At 41.9% G+C, this 20123-nt stretch overlaps 1 protein-coding gene across 1 annotated transcript in view; it reads right to left on the bottom strand.

Annotated features, from left to right (window-relative positions):
• Positions 1–259: 259 nt before the first annotated feature.
• The window catches only part of LOC145410069 (chitinase-3-like protein 1), a 31418-nt gene continuing 11554 nt past the window's right edge, over positions 260–20123 (bottom strand). The window contains exons 5-10 of the mRNA XM_080280281.1: positions 16162–16297; positions 9565–9701; positions 8707–8856; positions 8218–8373; positions 5645–5740; positions 260–388 (exon numbers count right to left, since the gene is read on the bottom strand). Coding sequence (XP_080136407.1) covers positions 260–388; positions 5645–5740; positions 8218–8373; positions 8707–8856; positions 9565–9701; positions 16162–16297 — 804 coding nt within the window. The remainder of the gene's footprint in view (positions 389–5644; positions 5741–8217; positions 8374–8706; positions 8857–9564; positions 9702–16161; positions 16298–20123) is intronic.

Genomic DNA, 20123 nt, shown 5'->3' with positions numbered 1-20123 from the left:
TTGTTAGTTGTATATTTTTTAGTATAAACCAAATTGCCTCAGGAATATGCAGCAAGATAAAAATGTAATGTGAAAAAAATGGATCCATAAGCCAGAGATGATACAAACTACCACGCAGAGGATGGTTCTAATAAATACGGTGTTGTTTTGGCATAACGCATCACCACTCTCAACTGCTTTACCGTTATGGCAGTTTGATGATGGTGACTGTGGCTATTAGTGGTGTATGTGTGTGTGTGTGTGTGTGTGTGTGTGTGTTCTAGTTGAGTGTGGATGCAATTGCTGTCAGGAGAGGGTTTGCTCCATTGCCACACAAGTTGTTGAAGTCGTCGGAGGCAAGATCCCACACCATGATGCCTGCCAGCCCCTGTCGCCTCACACTCTGTGCCTGCCAAAAGTACACACTAGTTAAGGAGAGTACAGATATTAACCCATTTAATTCAATGGCATGCTTTCTATTTTATTCTTTCTTCCTTCAGGCCGATGTAATTGAACGTTTTGAGTGAAATCAGGATATGAAGGGATAAATGCAACCTGTATCTTACCTCTGACTCTCAAATAGTCTATCCTAACCTGAATGAAATCGTCTGCGGGCCTCAAAAACTATATAGTACGTCACCGATTTGAAGAAGTGAAAGATAATTATATGGCAAAAGCTGTGTGTGTGTGTGTGTGTGTGTGTGTGTGTGTGTGTGTGTGTGTGTGTGTGTGTGTGTGTGTGTAATATCAATTATGCACAAACTACACCGCCAAATTGCCACCAAAACTTACTCATTGACAAAACCTGAGTTCCTTACCAATAGAGGGTGCCACGTTTTATGATCCCGATTTTATTTTAACGCAAGCACACACACACACACACACACACACACACACACACACACACACACACACACACACACACACACACACACACACACACAAAAGCGCGCTCAAAGGGAGGGAGAGAGAGGGGGGGCGGGGAGAAGGAGGGGGAGGAGGACGACGAGAACCCACAACTGTCATACTGCAAAACCTTTTCCTTTATAGAAGATAAAGAGCCATACTGAAGACATTTTTTTTTTCCCGAGATGCCTGGACACATCAGACCATTACAAACGTAGTCGCAGCAAAAGTATACTAAAAATGATGTCCTCAGGTTGAAGGGGATGACTATAATAAATGCTTGAAGTCTCACCTCAGCTTACATCGTACCGAGTATATCGTTTTTCCAATATCTTGGTCTAGATTTTCATCCCTTTGCAGCTTATTTCACACAACTCAAGGACAGAAAAAGACAGTACTATGGCTCCACATCATAGCACTTCTTGATGACCAGCATTATATTTAAGCATTATATATGACTGAAAGCAAATGGGGAGGTGAGACTGGGAGGGCGTGGGAGTATCGACTGCGTATACTGTATGTGCGGAAGTAGGTGAGAACAAGACGGCAAAGGAAGGTGTATATATTGTTGTGCGCAAGAGATGTTAGGAGACTATTTGAGAGTATGGATCAGTTGGTTCAAGGATTGTGTGGGTAAGATTGAAAGTAGGAATACAAGTGTGGGCGATTGCTTGTGTATATGCGCCAATGGACGACCGTGCAAGCAGAGTGAAAGAAGAGTTCTGGGCAAATGTGGAAGCATTCATGGAAAAGTTTCGAATGAGAGTGCATTTCACTGGAGATATGAATGGAAAAGTAAGGAATGAGAAGATGGATGGAGTAGTTGATGAGTGCGGTGTGCTTGCAGAAGTGGAGGAGAATGGTAGTGCTCAAGTGGACATTTCTGCGGGGAGAGGTTGAGTATAGCCAATACCCACTTTAGGCAAAAAATGGTCCACAGGTGTACGTGTAGAATGATGAGAAGGGTGCGAGGTGAACTGAAAGAACGGAAGGCAATGATTGATTATGTGTGCGTGGATGGGAGAATGAGAAGGTACGTACTGGATGCGAGTATACAGAGGATAAATAGCAGAGAAAGGCAGGAGGAAGTAGCCCGTACAAAATGGGTAGAGAAGTTGCAAGAGGATTAAAAAAAAAAAAAATGGCAGAATATAAGACAGAAGTGGAGGTGCGATTGGTGAAGTATCATTTGGAGCAGGTGGGGGAGGTGGAAAGTGTTTGCAAGATATTCACAGAAGAAATATGTGCAGCATGTGAAGTGGTGTGTGGAGTGAAGAAAAGACGAAAGAGGATGCAAGGAACAGCATGGTTGAACGAATAGGTGGAACAAGCTGTGGTGCAAAAGAAGAAAGCATATAGTGCGTGGATGGGAAGCAGAGGCATAGAGGAAGTTGGGAGACAGAAGAGACAGTTATATGCAGAGAAGAAGAGTGAGGTGAAAAGATTAGTAAGAGAGAGTATGAAGAGAATGGATGAGGAATTTGAAAGCAATTTGAGTGTAAAGTGAAAGGAATGTAAGTCAGTGTTCTGAAGGAGGTAAAGAGAGTTAGACCGGGTGATAAAGAAGGTAGGTGGGGAGTGAAAGATAAAAATGGTAGATTGCTGGAAGGGAAGTGGAAAGAAAGTGACCAGGAGAGAACAATTTAAGTAACTGCTAACCACAGAGAATGAAGGTAATGCGAGTATAAATGGCTGGGGAATGGCTTTGAGGAGAGAGATGAGAAGGGCGGATGTGATCATTGGAATGGAAGAAGTGGATGCAATGAAGAACTGATAAAGTGTGTGGTAAAATGCTGAAGCACGGGGAAGAGATAGTAGCAGAATGGATGTGGAAGATGTGCAGATTGGCCTGGGAGGAAGGTAGAGTCCCAGAGGATTGGAAGTCAGATATAATTATTCCCCTGTAAGAATGAAAAGGGGGAAAATTAAGTGTTTGGTAATCATTTGGACATTTGTCTTCTTAGGGTAACTGGGAAAGTATATGGTAGGATACCTACTGATAGAGTTAGGGAAATAACAGATGAATTAGATGGAGAAGAAGAGGGAGGTTTTAGGAAGGGAGGAGGGTCAGTAGATCAGCTATTCATCATAAGATCTTTAATGGAAAAGTTTTTAGAGATGGGAAATTACATGTGGCCTTCATGGATTTGAAGAACGCATGATGACAGAGTGGTTAGACAAGAAATGTGGAAAACATTAATAATATAATTAAGAGTAAATGGAAAGTTGTTGAATGCCATGATGAATATGTATGAGGGTGCTAAGGCTGCAGTGCGTGTGGATGATGAGCTGAGTGAATTTTTCTATGTTAGTGTTGATTTGAAATAGGGATGTGCCACGCCACCATGGTTGTTCAATCTGTATAGAGATGGAGTTATAAATGAGATACAAGGTAGGGCAGTGGATGTTGGAAAGGCCCCAATGAGAGACTGTAGCGTTTGGAAACTTCCGGTTCTTTTGTTTGCAGATCCTACTGTACTGTTTAGTGAAGATGAAGAGGAATTGCAAGGCTTGGTAAATGAGTCTGGGAGAGTGTGAAAGAAACGGCAGCTAAAGGTGAATGTAGGGAAAGGTAAAGTTGTGGTCTTTGAGAGAAATGAAGTCACTGAATACACAGTAAGGGTGGATGGTGGGGAAATGGAAAATGTGAGTGCATTTACGTACTTGGGTAGTGTGATGAGTAGGGATGGAAGTTTAGAGGATGAAGTGCTTGAAATGGTATAACAGGGAACAAAGGTTGCTGGTTCTGTAAATACAGTCATATGGAATATGGAAGTGAGCATGGACGTAAAAAACGTCGCTGGATGAGAGTATTGTTATACCAACTCTAACATATGGAAGCAAAGCTTGGATCTTGTTGGAAGGACACAAGTCAAGAGTGAGAGAGAGCAGTGGAAATGTGTTTTTTGAGAGGAGCTTGTGAAGTTACATGGGGGGACAAACTGATAAGTGAGGAAGTGAAGAGTGTTGTGGTGTTGATGCGGATGTGATAGAAAGTGTTAGGAGAAATACCTGTACACTGAGATGGTTTGGCCATGTGGAGTGGACGGAGAGTGAGAAACTAAAAAGGAGAACGTATGTGAGTAAGATGGATGAGGGGGGAGGGAGGGGGAGACCCAGGTTGAGATGGAAGGAAGTAGTGGAGAGGTGCAAACTGGGGGGAGGGCAGCGAAATGCCAGGGGACAGGACGACACGGAGGAGATTTATTTGTGGCGACCCCTTATGGGATTAAGGCGCCTGGCTTTAAACAAACAGATTATACTCGATTAGGATAAAGATGGCAATTTCAGGGCAGTAGAGTGCAAAACGGTATAGTCTGCATAAAAAATCCTGCAGTTTCTCCTGTTACTCTATGTGGCACAGGAGGTTACGTAGAACCCCTCCTTTGGTAATTTGTTTTGTCTATTTCACAATATCATTCTGCACTTTTAATTTAAATCGGTTCAATATCGATATAGTTTCCCATCAATAACGTAACAGGATATTAGAGTGTTGTGTGCAAAATAAAAAGCCATTTGGAAGAGGAACCTTAATCTGGTGTGTCCGAAGCAACCAGCAATAACGACACTGGGCTGCTGGTAAATGACTGATCTGTTATCAAACGAAAACATCATTGTCAGTTGCTGTGGACTCCCCAGACTGATTTTCAGAGTCCAGGAATAGAGAACCGGAAGAGGTGACAGGATATTCGATTAAAAAAATATATATATATCGATTGTTATTGCCCTTTTCATGCAGTCCACCATTTTTCATTCACTGGATATTGAAGGAGTTGATGGGCGTCTGTATGGGCAGTCAGTGGAAATGTCCAATTATTTACCAAACAATAAACAGTTTCAGTGTCACCATGTGAAGGCGTCCCTCTCCAGCTCTTAAGAAAATTCACGAGGACATACGTACTTTACTGTAGTGGAAAAATATCAGCGTAAGATTTCCTCTCTTACATTTTTCACTTTTCTCTGTTGACTAAATGGTTAATGTTTCTACTCTGAGAATGGCTTGGTATAATTTTTTGCCCATGTTGTTGTTGTTGTTGTAATATTCGCCCCGCACTTGTTGGGGCACGGGCAAACAAAGAGCCCATCAGGGAAGAAGCAGGAAAAAAGCTCTCCAATGAGAGCATAGCGGGGACAGCAAACTGGCGAACGAGGGAAAGGTGGCAGAGGCAGGGGAAGGTGCGATGGTTGGTGGTGAGATCGGCTGCCCGATGATCGACGAGGCAGGGGGGGGGGCTTGGGGGTGGATGGTGAGGCCGGCAACACGATGGTCCAAACGAGGGCAGGGCGGGACGAGAGCCGGGTAGACAGCGCGGCGCCGGTGAAGGAGGCGCCGACGAGCTCAAGTGGAAGCCGCCCCGACGCTGCCCTCGACTCGCCCAGCTCTCCAGCAGCAGCAGATGGAAGCCCAGAGAGGAGACCCGGTCCTGGTCATCACAGATGGCACAGCCCCGGTCCATGGTCGTGGCAGAGGGAGGGTCGTCGGCCGGGTAGTCTAGGGTGGAGGAGCCTTGACTTCCTGGTGGGCAGACCAGGGCACTCCCTCAGATCAAAACGACGGGCTCTTCGCTCGGCTGATACGGCTGCTGTGGAGAGCTGGTCCCGCCGGGAGGTCTTGCTGCGACGAGAGATGGGCTGCGTGTGTTTTGCCCATAAATAGTTCATTTATAATAAGTTACGTTAGGCAGGAAAGTGACGAGCATGCCATAAGTGTACAACAGACTCAGAGAAATAGTAGGCGACCAATTGTCACTGAATTTACCTTCCTTGTAACAGCTGAGACGTCATCGTACCCAACCCACTGGTCTCCACCAACTAGGTAAGGGCCGCCCTCTCCTTCCATCTTCCTCCAACCTTCCTGCAAGAAACACAAAGCGTTTGTTAATTTCTTTTATTTATTTATTTATTTATTTGTTGAACTTTACTGTTTTCTGCATTACCCCCATTTATTTCCTTGTGTTTCAGTACATTTAACCAGTCGCCCTTCATATTCATCTAAACCTCCTGTAAGAAATATAAAACGCTTTGTTAATCCATTTCGTCTGTTTAGTTAGTTTTACTGTTTTCCATATAACCCTCTATTTCATTTTCTTATTATCCCCCGCCTTTACACGACGGAGCGATAATGTTTTTGCCCGCCTCTGTGTGTGTGTGTGTGTGTGTGTGTGTGTGTGTGTGTGTGTGTGTGTGTGTGTGTGGTGTTCCCATTGTATCTCATGAATGGCTTGAGCTATCAACATGAAACCTTCAGGGTATCAAGGTATGGCAAAAATCTTGGACAAGTTCGAAAATGAGCACTCAGGGTGAAGGTCAAGGTCATCAAAATAGCTGCCAAAGATCAACTAGTTTTTAGTCGTCCGCCATTAGCACCATTATATCTCACGAGCGGCTTAAGCAATCAATATGAAACCCTCGGGGTATCAAGATATGGCCAAAATCTTGGACTTGGCCAACAGCACATTCTGGTGCGTGATTATCATTCGGCTCGGGAATGCTTTTCTTTCATTTCTTAAGTATTTGAACAATTATTCATGTTACAATGTATTTTTCAATGAAACAGTCATCTCCGTACGACTGACGCCCGGCTGCAAAGGGCATCTCTCTGTAATTCTGTAATGTTACATGGAGTCTATCCTTAGAATGCTGAAAACTCAAAACACTACTATTTACGGATTCAAAGAGGAACTTTCATATGTTGTTTACACTGAGCTATATAAGAGACTAAAAGGCCCAAATTATCTGGCATCAGTAAGGATATATCCTACAATATTTTCCGCCTTAACGTGGCGGAGATGATCGTCCTTTGCAGCTTATTTCCCGTAGCTGGATGGTAACACAATAAAACAGTGTTGTAAATCTTTTCCTTCCCATAAAACTTCTCTGTGACCAGCTCCATACCCTATCGTTAATCTGTCGCTACAAATCGTCCTTCAAGATGAACAGATGGGAAGTTTTAAGCTAAGTAATGTGAAAGCATAGCTTTATCTACCACAGCCACATCGCATCTGACTGATGTTAACCTCTTTCATCAAGACACATGCTATATTATTTTATTCTTGCTATCTGGACTCTGAGAAAACCTCATGTTCGAAAGTGGCTAATTTTGGCTAGATTTAGCTTTCTCCAAAACCGAACAAAGTTGTCTGGAAGAAAACAAATAAACAAACTAATAAATTACTTGATAAATCAAAATACGTCATTGATCTGAAGGATTGTGACCAGATATCCCCATAAAATAAGGGACAAATGCTCGCCTAATATTCTGCCACTTCTACTTGTCACATTACACAGCGAGGCCTGATATGTTTCTCATCCATTAGATAATGATCACTGGTGATACGAGAGTCAGGGAGAAAAGTAACGGACGTGACATAAGAGAAAGTTAAATTCAGCCGAATACTGGGCAACCTTTCATCTCTGGCTGTGCAACTGTCAACATTAGCATCAACCAACTCTGTAGTCAGACTATTTTCAAACTCGTAGATAAAATTCTTAAGTGTGCATAGCTTCTAACACTACACTGGTGGGTTTCGATAATCATTGTTCACTGTCTTATGTATCGTAATGAGGTGGATGAAAATTATGTCTGCAACTGTAACTCTCCACTATGTATATTCGAGGACAAAATTACACCTATTATTTCACCTCTTCTTGACACTTTAATCTGCTAGCAAGTATTCTTAAGAAAAGTGAAGTTATTATTACTATTATTATTATTATTACTATTATTATTATTATTATTATTATTATTATTATTATCACTATTATTATTATTATTATTATTATTATTATTATTATTATTATTATTATTATTATTATTATTATCACTTTTATTATTATTATTATTATTACTGGCTCATATATGGTTCGTTACGAAGGATACTGACGGACATACCCAAGTGTGAAACGTACGCAGTGGAACAGTGGAGGAACTTTTCTTCTAGCGAAGTTAGAAGAGGTACAGTATAGCTAACACGTATTTTTTTGTTGTCCACATATTTTCCTATTCTGCTCTAGTCCTTTTACGCTACTCTGACCTAAGTTTTGGTCCCTTTGCAGCTTACTTTACGTACCCTAATGGCAGAAAACAATACTACGGCTCTGTATCCTTTCCACAGCACATCTTCGTCACTAGCACCATATTATAGCGCTAAGCTGTTGTTATATAACTCAATATTCAAGATGGATAGCCTGTAATTTCGGACCAAGTTAGAGGAAAAAAATAGAAGAGTGAAGGGATTAATGAAGGCTGTATTTATCTCCACCAAGTATAAAAACAATCTCCCTTGAGCTGACTAAAAACACCTGAAATTTCCTGCCTCTACACCATCTCACCTGTCTCATCTTAAGGGCACATTCATAATAGGCCAGGTTGCCGGGTTCACAGGTGTATGGGCCGGGTCGTCCTGGACTACTGGCTGGCGCTCCTGGGTTGCTATTACTTCCCGCTAGAGTCCAAGACCTTCCATAGGAAGGTACACCCATCACCAACTGTGTGTCAAGAAGAAGAGTTACGTGCAAAATTTATGCTTATCAACTGCACGAGGGTCATTAAGGTAGACATTATGAGGTGGGTTTGCTGAGCCTCTGTCAAAGAATGCTCTTAAAACACTGAGGAAGGCCAGCAACAGGCTGGATAGGTACTTGATATTGTGTTGGGGGGATTAACTTATTGGGCGTGGTGCATCTTCTGAGCCAGTGCTTAAGAATACTTTGGAAGCTTTAAGACTGCTGTAATATAAAAACTGAGGAATGACTGCTACGAAAAAGCTGCAGACTGCACTGAAAAATTGGAGAATGGGAAAGTCCCACGACAAAGATTACCTTGTTGAATGGAGCACCTTTCCTGATCCAGTGCTGGATTGAACTTTGTACACACAACTCGCTGCTCTGGCCTGACTGCGGTGTGAGTGGGGCATGGTGATTCACTTGGTGCTCCCACGACCCGTGGTAGTCGTATGTCATCACCAGGATCTGAAGGAGAAGGGAAGGTAAATACCGAAACAGCGGTAAAAGGGCGAGGAAATGTTACGACGGAGTTGCAGAAAGATAAGGTGCATTTACAACCCAGAGAGAGGGAAGACAGATATATTTACAACCGAGAAAGAGGAAGGACAGATAAATTTACAACAGAGGAAGAGGAAGGACAGATATATTTACAACCGAGAAAGACGAAAGAGAGATAAGTTTACAACACAGAAAGAGGAAGTATAGATATATTTGCAATAGAGAGAGAGGGGGGGGGGAATGACATATAATTTACAACTAAGAGGAAGAAGAGATATATTTATAACCATGAAAGAGGGAGGACAGACAGCACAGAAGGCGGGTGGATACATAGCCTATATTCACAACAGAAAGGTAAGTAATAACATACCATCAACAGGATCTGTGAGGATAGTTAGGGTATAGAAGCAGAGGGAGGGTAGAAGCTATGCGACGTACTTTAATTGGCTTTGAAGTCACCGCAGCACCTCTTCCTTAGCGATTTATTCTGCACATTAAACCTTAAAATTCCCTCGTGTATTATTCATAGAAACTATTTCGAAGTTATAACTATTAAATAGCTTACATGAGAATACCAAGGTGTAATATGCAAAATAATGGTCAAAGAAGAGATGCCACCAAGCCTCTCATGCACCAAGAATATAGCAATATAGTTTATGATCCCAAATCTCTTACCAGGTCCAGGTCATTAGAAAGACTAGGGACATCATAGCTATTATCGATGCTGGAGCGGCCAGCAGCAACAGAAGCAGTCAGAAGCAGCCCCTTCGAGGCAAACTGCTGCTTTAGTTCCCTCACCAGAGCTGCGAAACCTGCCGACAGTCACAGGCATGAGTGGGAACAACTATGTTCCATTCACATTATCTTGGCCTGAATTTGCCATCTGTCCATCCTGAATTCTTAGCTATAACAAGATACGAACGCCAGAAAATTGTACTGCTAACTATTACCAGATATTAACATCAGAAAATTATACTCCGAGCTGTAACAAGAGATTAACGTTAAAAAATTATACTCCTAGATGTAACAAGATATTAACGTTAGAAAATTATATTCGTAGCGGTAACAAGATATTATTATCATCATCATCATCCGGAAAATTATACTCGTAGCGGTATCAAGATATTAACGTTAGATAAATTTTCTGTACCTTGTTCATTTTACCCTGATTTAAAATTTCCATCTCTCCATATTCAATGTTTTGCGGTAACGCTAGATTAACATGAGAAAATTATAGTGTTCCCTGTTCACTTTATCGTGACTGATAATTACTTTCTCCATCTTCTTTGTTGAGCTGAAACGAGAGTTTCACACTATTTTCTGTCCACTTTATCTTGACCTAAAATTGCCATCTCTCCTTTCTAATGTTAAAGATGTAACAAGAGATTAACACTAGCGTATCGTATTATATTCTGGCAAACTTAAACTGTCCCAAAATAACCATTTGTCCATCGTGAATGCTTAGCTCTGACAAGAATTTAATAGTAGAAGGTAATATAACATGTCGATTTCCTTCTGACCTAATAATGCTGCAAGATTTTCAAACTGGCCTATGGAAACAGAAATACCCCTCCTCCCGGTATAGCAAGTCACAACCATATTATTATCGCCTGCCTACAGAAAGTGAAGCGATAATGTTTTTGCCTGCCTCTCTCTCTCTCTCTCTCTCTTTCTGTGTGTGTGTGTGTGTGTGTGTGTGTGTGTGTGTGTGTGTGTGTGTGTGTGTGTGTTCCTATTATATCTCATGAACGGCTTGAGCTATCAACATGAAACCTTCATGGTATCAAGATATGGCCGAAATCTTGTCCGAGTTCGAAAATGGGCACACGGGGTCAAGGTCACCAGATGGCTGCCAAAGGTCAACTAGTTTTTATCGCCCACCATTAGAACCATTGTATCTCATGAATGGCTTGAGCTATCATCATAAAACCTTCAGGGTATCAAGATATGGCCAAAATCTTTGACTAGTTCGAAAATGGACACTCATGGTCAAGGTCAAGGTCACCAAAACGGATGCCAAACGTCAACTAGTTTTTATCACCCGCCTTTAGCACCATTATAGTGTATCTCAGGAACGGCTCGAGCTATCAATATGGCCTAAGTCTTGGACTTGGCCAACAGCATATTCTGGTAGGCGATTAGCATTCGCCTCCGAATGCTTTTCTTTCATTCTGTTAGAGTACGGTGTCTGACGTGGGAAATGAATGGTTGCAGAAAAAATTAGGCCGTTCAAATTGTTGCTGCGGAACGTGTAATGACATGCCTTACCTACCGCCAAAGTGATGCAAAAAATCCCAATATTGTATACACATTGTTATTTAGGTGAGATACTCGCAAAAATATGGTGATTAAATAGGTAATCTTATTTTTTTAATCATTACTGCATTTTACTCGACTGGTGAGCAAGCATTCCTTATTTTGCAAGCGTTAGTTTGGAGAACAGTTGCTATGTGTCAAACAATGGTATAATTAGATATGTTGTTAAGGTAATGATTTTCTATGTTTATATTAAACATTTGGCAAAATATTTTTAAGGTATTTTAAAGGAATTTGTAAATGAACTGGTAAATAAATGATGCAGATATCTCCCCCCACCCTCCTCAACACTGTATATCGATACTGGGAAAATATAGCTGTTTATTTCCTTTATTTATAAATGCAAGCTGCCCACTGGTATTTGATAATGTTATGAATGTGATATTATGAGTAATAATATTATGAATATTTGATTTTTACTTATGACTAATTTTTGCTACAGATATCCGGTGTGATAGACGGACCCCCAGAGAAGATGTTATGCATCACTCCCATTAGCCCCCCAAGTCTGCCTAATCTACAACAAAGGTGTTGGGAAAAAAAGGATAAAATAATCCAATTACCAACCGTCCAGGACCTACAGACTATTTGTAACGTTTCTAAACTCCGGAATGATGATGCTTCAGATAGGACAGCAGTATGTGAGCAGCAGATATTAGTAGGGGAGATAAAAGTACCGTATCACAAGATATGCCGTGTTTCTTGCACAAGCTCAGCTCATCTACATTCAGAAAATCAACAGAAAGATCATACTGAAACAGCTGCGACCTCCCCCCGAAGGAATAACAGATCTGAACAGCTGCATTTCAAATCCGTCGAGATTTTCAAATGTGGCTCATGTTGTGAACAGAAGGAAAAGTGAAAAGAAATTCAAACTGAAACTCGCAGTTCAACCTGTGCAAAAGTAATTGCTGCAGCCGTGAAACGGAATGATTGCATTGTCCATAATCGGATCCTGCCATATACAGACCTCTTTGCTGCCGACGGAAAATATAACTGAAAGTGTTATGGGACTTACATATCAGAAAGGAATATCATGGCAGCACAGAATATGCAAAAGACATCAGAGACTACTCACTATGATCAGGCCTTGCAAGTTCTCACTCAACAATTAGACCTATATCAGATGGCAATGTCACCCAGGCTAGAAGTCACTGTGTTGTCCAAATTACGTTATCAATCCGTGAAGGAGCTGGGTTCAGAGAATTATTCATTGTGGAAACTGAAAAGACGTCTGAAGAACTACTATGGCTATGGAATGGTATTCATAGAACGTTCTTGTAATTCAGACCTGGTATGTGCTATTTCCTTGACTGTAGGTGTTGCATTAATGAAGGCATCGTTACTGGTGGATGACTTATCACATGACTGCACATCACAGGATCCGGAACCGATTGCTCCAGAAACATGAAAATCAAGTCCTCCATATGGTACCCACAATCCTCTGTCACAGCATGAATGAAATCAGGGACAATGACTCCTACATCTCGTGTCTTTAAGTCAGTGTGGATAAATGTGGATCATTTGTGCCAGACAAACTCTACAACTTCATGCTATGGTGCACCAACGACAGGGCATACGACAATGTTACCATGTGTACAGATGATAATTAATGCAATGACAAACTCAAAGTAACATCTCTCTGTCATAATCTAATAGGCCAGACCAAGCAGGTTCGTACACTGCTTACCCTCACCATGGCGTTATGTGAACAACAATCTGCGGGTCGCCAGCTGATAGAACAGCAGCATGCCCTGGGTCTGTCAGTGAGCTACATCGAAGTTGGATCTCAGCAGCGATAGATCAAAAGGACGATGTATTTGTTCCAAGATGGCTGGTTCATTTTGAGGGCCCATCAATGGTCGATGTAGCTATTGATAACTTCGATCAAAATGAAAACACCTTTGATGGTAAAGCCACAACCCATGCCTTGGCTGCAAGTGTCATTTACAAGAGATGTCCAGTGGTTGTTTCCGAGTGCTGTATCCCCCGCTTGCCTGCACAATCCCTGGCTGAGGTCATCGTAAACGATGATATCATAAGGGGAGTGCCAACATAAATATTCTTCTTCTTTTCATGATAAAGCATTCACTTGGTGTTGGTAATATTCCTTAATATTGGCATACTGGAAATTATCATTAATATCGGCATCCTGTTCTTCATAATAATTATGTGTATAATATCGTATATATATATATATATATATATATATATATATATATATATATATATATATATATATATATACACAATATCAGATAACAGTGGAGATGTCTAGTTTTCAATTCTAATCCAGAATATTTGGAGTCAGTGTACACCGGTACTCATATTCCAGAAATGTGACAATGAACTTTTTGGTTGTTGATAATGTTTTGCATGCAGTACAAGGTTGTGGTATCTTCTCACAAGTACAATAAACCTCCAAGGCGACCAGAACCAACTGCTATACCATGACTTGACGTTACTGATATCTGTCGTGACAGCAATATAGGTACTGATAACTTGGATCTGATTTGGCTGCTTGGACGTCAATCCTCTGATGACAATGACAGTCAGAAGATTCCAGCATGGACATGTTTTAACACAGTCATATCAGCACGCAGCCAACTAGTTACATCAGTGTCCAATGTGCCATTTTTGCGAAGATTCCCGTCTGGCCTGTCTATCATATACACAGTCCTCTGCAGACTCGTGAAATGTGCTGAGCGCCTTGGTTAGGACCACATTCTTGTCATGCAGGCATGGGTATCTACAGCAAGGCACAGCAGCTATTATGGAGCAAGCCAACCACCTTGGATGGGAAGGTCACTGAGAGACTCTGAGGGTTTCATACAGCTATATCTTTGGTTGCATCACTGGGCAAAATCTTTGGTGATGGTGGGCTTTTGTCACTGCCTGTAGAGTGTGGTATATATGCACAGACTACTGCTCGTCAGATGCTGCAGGGTAGTCAAATTGCCAGGGCTATCGGAGGCATTAAGGCAGTGAACGAACACTATTTCGAGTCTTCTATGATGCTTTCAAGATTTATATGCAGTTCTCTGATTTAACCCCACAGAAGCAGTGGAATCCAAACTTGATGACCTTGCTCATGCTTTTAGTATGATCAAACAAAGACATCATTGCTAGTGCTAACGAGGAGATTACTAATGAACACTTGGGTAATATATCTGCAGCTCTGGTAGAATTTCGGTCTGCAGGATGTGAATACTCTGCAACTTTCAATTACCGGGATGATTTTATGGATGGCACCAAAGTTTTATTGCATCTAATCCGTGCCGAAAGGAAGGAAACTTTTGACCTTCACTTGAACGCCAAGTGTGAGTCTCTCCCTTGATTCGAGCAGCTGGCAGAACGAATTATGTCAAATATACACCTATCTATGTAGCAGACATGAAGGCACTGGAAGAGAATTATCCACAGTCATTTCAACATTTGTCCAGTGGTGGGTTTGTTGCATGGAGATTTGGTTGTCACAGCTCCAATTTCACTGAGCAAGCTTTGGAGCAGACGATCAATACGAAAGGCAAAAGTCAAGGAAGCATAACTGGTCAGACTCTCAGAAAGAAAGCCCTGAATCGATGGCTTTATCGACATGTTTCAGCTGAGTACTCTGAGGCCTTGACCATTATCTGTGAGCAAGTCATCAACTCAAAAGAAATTGCATGGAGAGCTTGGGAAATCCAGACTCTCCCGAGATGAATCAGATGTTCAAAGAGTTGCCTTCCTTATCAAACAAAACCAGAATCCTTTTGACTTGGAAGCGTTATCCCCTGAGCTCACAAATACTGTCAGTGGACAAGTGGCAACTGACACTGTGACAGAATCAATGACCGATTTTCTAGCGTAAGGTAGAAAACGACATGAAGCCTTCATGGAAAGCACATTACTGCATAATCGAACCAAGAGTCTTGGGGATCCTAAGAAACTACTCATTTTGCACTGCTGCTCAAAAATGAAGAGATCCATTCTGATAGGAAAATTAACTACCAGGAGACTTCTTACAGTTTCTAGACAAAGAGAAGTTACTGTACAGGGTGTGTTGCGTCATGAGCTATATCACCTATTCCACCCTCGTCATTCCAAAGTGATGGGACCATGACAAAGACGACAGAGACAGAACTTGCCAAGAAACTGAAAGCCACTTGTCCTGAAGTCGTAGAATTGCCACGGTGTGAAGGAACAATTAGTTTCATCATTGATGGGATGGCTATGCTGCATCATCAACATGAAGCATCATCCACAACGTTTGAAGACTTTGGTAAACTATTGCTTCAGAAAGTCATCGGATTCTTCAGTGAGTTCCAGGGTATTATGAATACCACAATAGTTTTTGACAGATAAAATGTAACTGACTCCATCAAATTAGAAGAGCGAAACAGCAGAGGAACTGAAAGTATCACATATGCGGCTCCAGCACAGGTCTGTTCCCAACAACAGTAAATTCCTGAGAATCTCTTCTAACAAGGCAGCAATAGCCGTTTTCTTGTCAAATTTTCTTGATGATCATATACAGGGTCATTTAGTATGGGGTGCCAAGTTGGTCCTCACTGGTGGATTCGTGGAGACTTCAAATGTTATCTCTGTCTCTAGCAACTGTTGCAGGGAGATGCCAAATTTGTTCTCTACCCATGAGGAGGTGGACATCGGAATTATTTTACACTTGGTTAGCCTTGAGGAACATTGGAGAGTTGTGAACTCTGATGATACTGATGTGTTGGTTTTGTGAACTCACTACGTAAACAAGGGTTTGTTGAGCAGAGAGGTCAATATGCATACTGGAAAACACTCCCAGCACAAGAGCTTTGTCCCTGTCCATGAAATAATGCAACAACTTGGAGAAAATGTCTGTTCTGCACTTCTAGTGATTCATGGAATCGTAGGATGTGACTCTACATCATCTTTCAAAAAAAAAAAAAAAAAATGGCAAAAGCAATGCATTCACTGGGAGTTTACCAGGCCTTTCAAAGGCCGATACTCGTCCATCCCCGGAGAATTCGTTGTCAGATGCCAGGCGGTACGTCCTGTTGTTGCATGAATTCAAGTCTTTGGCAGCTAATGGAGGAACAGACAAATCTTCAGCCAAAAATGCCTTTGAACAACACATGAAAAGGGTTAACTATCAATGTGCAAAATGGTGCAGGAGTCATGAAGCCAAGTAAAATTTATGAAATTCCGATTAAAATTGGTGGTAAATGGACCCCTTATCAGGTCATCTAGAACCAGTGTTGTACTTATCAGATCCAGCTTCTACGGAAGTACGTGACTTGATTCATCTATACTGCACAGACACAGATTGTGACTTACTGAACAAATGTCCTTGTCGGCAGTCATGTTTGAACTGCACTGATCTATGTTTATGTTCTGGGTGTGTAAATATCAAACTGTTTCAGATGACGTAGATAATGATGATGAGGATGATGTTGATAACAGTGGAGATGTCTAGTTTTCAATTCTAATCCAGAATAATTGTGTATACTCATATTCCAGAAATTTGACAATGAACTTTTTGGTTGTATTTTGTGCTAGTAAATAGTACCTTCACTGGTAGGTGGTAGGTGGGAGCGCCCATCGTCCACCCACTTTGTGTAGCAGTACTCTATTTTAGAGTAGCTATACAATGAGTGGCCAGCCAAATGATTCCCTGTAAACCAGGATATCATATGCACTGCTGAGTGGTAATAACCAACCATCACGTGTTTCCTACATGACAACAAGTTGGTTTGCGGAGGGATAGTGCCCCTCCCAGGAAAACAACTAAAGGCTTTCTATTTTATGTAGGCAGTTTGGATGGAGCCACCTATGACCTCATACTGCTAGATCAGCTGCCACACCACCGTCACACAGGTGCTTCTCTCTCTCTCTCTCTCTCTCTCTCTCTCTCTCTCTCATATTTATATTAACTACTTCTAATTTTATTTTCTTTATGTTTTTCTCTTGTTTTGACTTTTCCTGGGCAAGATTCCATGGCGGGAGACTGACTGTGTAGGACCCGCACATGCATGCCCATCCCTTGTGTCACTCACTGCTCTTGACACCGTCGCAAAAGCAACGGTAACGAGTCGTATGGGATCTGTACTATACTATAGCTTTTTTTTTTTTAATTACATCTATAAAGAGTATTTAAAATTCATTTATAAGTAGTTACCAACTTAAAACAGGAGAGAGAGAGAGAGAGAGAGAGAGAGAGAGAGAGAGAGAGAGAGAGAGAGAGGAGAGAGGTGAGACGGAGTAATTACACGTGTGTGGCGGCGGTGATGTGGCATATGAGCCAACGGTGTGAGGTATTAGGTGGCCCCGCCCAAACTGCCTTCATAAAATAGAAGGCCTATAACTAAAAATACATACAGGAAGCCTCGAACTAGGACTGACCAACAGGTGACGACTACGAAACGAACAAAGGATACGGTGGATTGTGACATGGAATGTAAGGGGTGCGAATGATGAAGTGAAAGAGAGACTGTTCTGGTTGTTGAGGATGAAAAAGTCGACATGTGTGGAATAACCGAGACAAATTGAAAAGGTGAGTGAGTGCGAGGATTGATAGGGTATATGTGCAGGAGTAAGTGAGAATGAGAGGGCAAAAGAAGGAGTATGTATTGTAGCATGCATGAGATGGAAGGAGAACATAAGAGAGTATGGATGACTTGGCTCAAGGATTGTGTGGGTAAGATTGAAAGTAGGACTACAAATGAGGGTGATTGTGTGTGTGTGTGCTGTCACGGGGTTTTTATAATAAATGCTTATATTTTTTTAAATGATAATTGTTCAATAATGATAATAATATTCAAAATATGAAGAGCAGGGACAATGATTGTCTTGCTACATCAAGTAATGATTATTTACGCTGGCTTACTTCGCCGATTTTCTCAGAACGAGAATTTATAAACTTTCTCAACAGTACACAGCAGAGACTAATTACTCAATTGCTGTTTATTAGTACTGTTAGCCTCTGGAGAAAGTTACTTCACCCCTGACAATAAATAACTAATACTAATAATAGTATCAGGTTCTTGTTGATGCTTAACTCCTAGGAGGCACAACGGATTTTAAGCTTAACCCGCGGCGCCCAGGGGACGTACTTCCACGTCCTCACGTTTTGTCACAGCTAATCCCGGGGACGTACTTCAACGTCCTGCAATTGTAAGGTTCATAATTTCCACAATTTTCAAAATTCGCGCGAGATTTTCGTTTCGCCCGGGTACCCAAGCCTCCCCTACCTGCCGCCAGGCGGGCAGCGTCCTAGACCCCGCGTGACCTGCGCTCGCCCTTGTCTCGGTCACTCACCTGCTAGCAGTGACCCAGGTCAGACATGGCGCAGAAAGGTCTCTCAGACGAGGAAATCGCATCCGTCCTGGAAGCCTTCACTGGAGACAGTGATTCTCCACTCGATGATGATGTGGTGGATCGCGATTACGTCCAGCCAGAGGAAGAAATAAGTAGCAGTGATGAGGAGGTCCCTTCGCCCCGAAAAACGCGGTATGTGACATACCGTAAGGCAAGGGAAGGCCAGCCTGCTCCCCAACCACGTGCAAAGCTATCTCTCCATCCTGAATCTGATAAGGATGAGGATGAGGACGATGAGGATGACGGAGGCCTAGGACGTGATATCGCTGCGTGGTTGGGAAAAGAGAAAATATCACCACGAGGATCAGAAGGTGGGGCGAGACGACACATAAGGTATGGTGAAAGTACTTTGTCTGGGGAAGTGGCAAGTGGTGTGGTGGGATTGCTGGGAGAAAGGGAAAGTGTTGTGGCGGCAGCACGGGGTGAAAGTGAGAGTGGTGTGGGGGTAGTGCGGGATGAAGGGGCAAGTGGTGTGAGGGAGGCAGCACGAGCACGTGGTGCTCGTAGGCCTAGGGGAGAGGAGGTTGAGTCACTCCCCAGCACTTCTTTCGCCCCTGAATATTCCCAAACTTCCTCCCCACAGCCCCAGGATGTGGGGAAAGGAAAGATAGGGAAGGGAAAGGGTAAAGGAAAAGGGAGAGGGAAGAGAAGTGCGAGTGATGACAGGCGCCGCTCTCCACCTCCCCAACCTCTCCCACCACCCTCACCTCCCCACCCTGACGAAGGGGACGATGGTGACGTGGTTAGTGTAAGTGGAAAGAATTGTTATCAAAACTACACCCACTGTGTAAATCTGGTCAGTAAATATGTGATAGCAAGGAAATAAAGTGGAAACGGGTGTAATGTTAGCATGAATAAAACGTATAAGTTGAACATTACTGTAAGTTGTCATAATTGATGTCACGAGTATACCCACATTCTGGTCAGTAAGTATGTGATAGGAATTATATACAGTGGAAGATGTTGTAATGTTAGTAGTAAGGTATTTTATAAGTTGATTACTAGTGTAAGATGAAACAAATGATATCGCGATAACACTCCCTGTGTAAGTACGCGCAAATATGACGCTCAGTTCCATCGTAAGTTCAGAAATGATGTGATATCAATTATATCAAGTGTTTACATGTGCAATGTTAGTGGAGAATTATTATATAAGTACAAAAATAGGTTGTAAGTTGAAATAGTTGTCATAACGACTTCACCGTGTGTGTTATTATGCGCTATTATTATGCTATATATTTACGTAAGGCCTGAAATAATCTCAAAACAGTTCTATAAAGTTGAAAAGTGTATAATAATATTAGAAAAGTATTATGTAAGTAGAAAAAGCACAATACAAGTTGAAACAACAGTCACAGCGAGTTCACTCACTACGTAAATAAGCGCTAACATTACACTAAATGTTATCAAAAGGCCTGTGAATACGTAAAAACAGTTCAATAAAATGTAAAATGGTATAATGTTATTGTAGAAGTATTATGTAAGTAAAAAAAATTATATGTATCATGATTTTAGAATGTTAGCGATTCATCGTGACCAAGTTGGCCGATTTTGCTCGTTTCGCACGATGG

Source organism: Coenobita brevimanus, chromosome 84 (assembly GCF_032717465.1).
Source record: "Coenobita brevimanus isolate Jiangsu-jjx chromosome 84, ASM3271746v2, whole genome shotgun sequence".
In the NCBI taxonomy this organism is placed as follows: domain Eukaryota; kingdom Metazoa; phylum Arthropoda; class Malacostraca; order Decapoda; family Coenobitidae; genus Coenobita; species Coenobita brevimanus.
The sequence above is the reverse complement of the archived record's forward strand: the minus strand, read 5'-3'. Positions and strand labels throughout refer to the sequence as shown.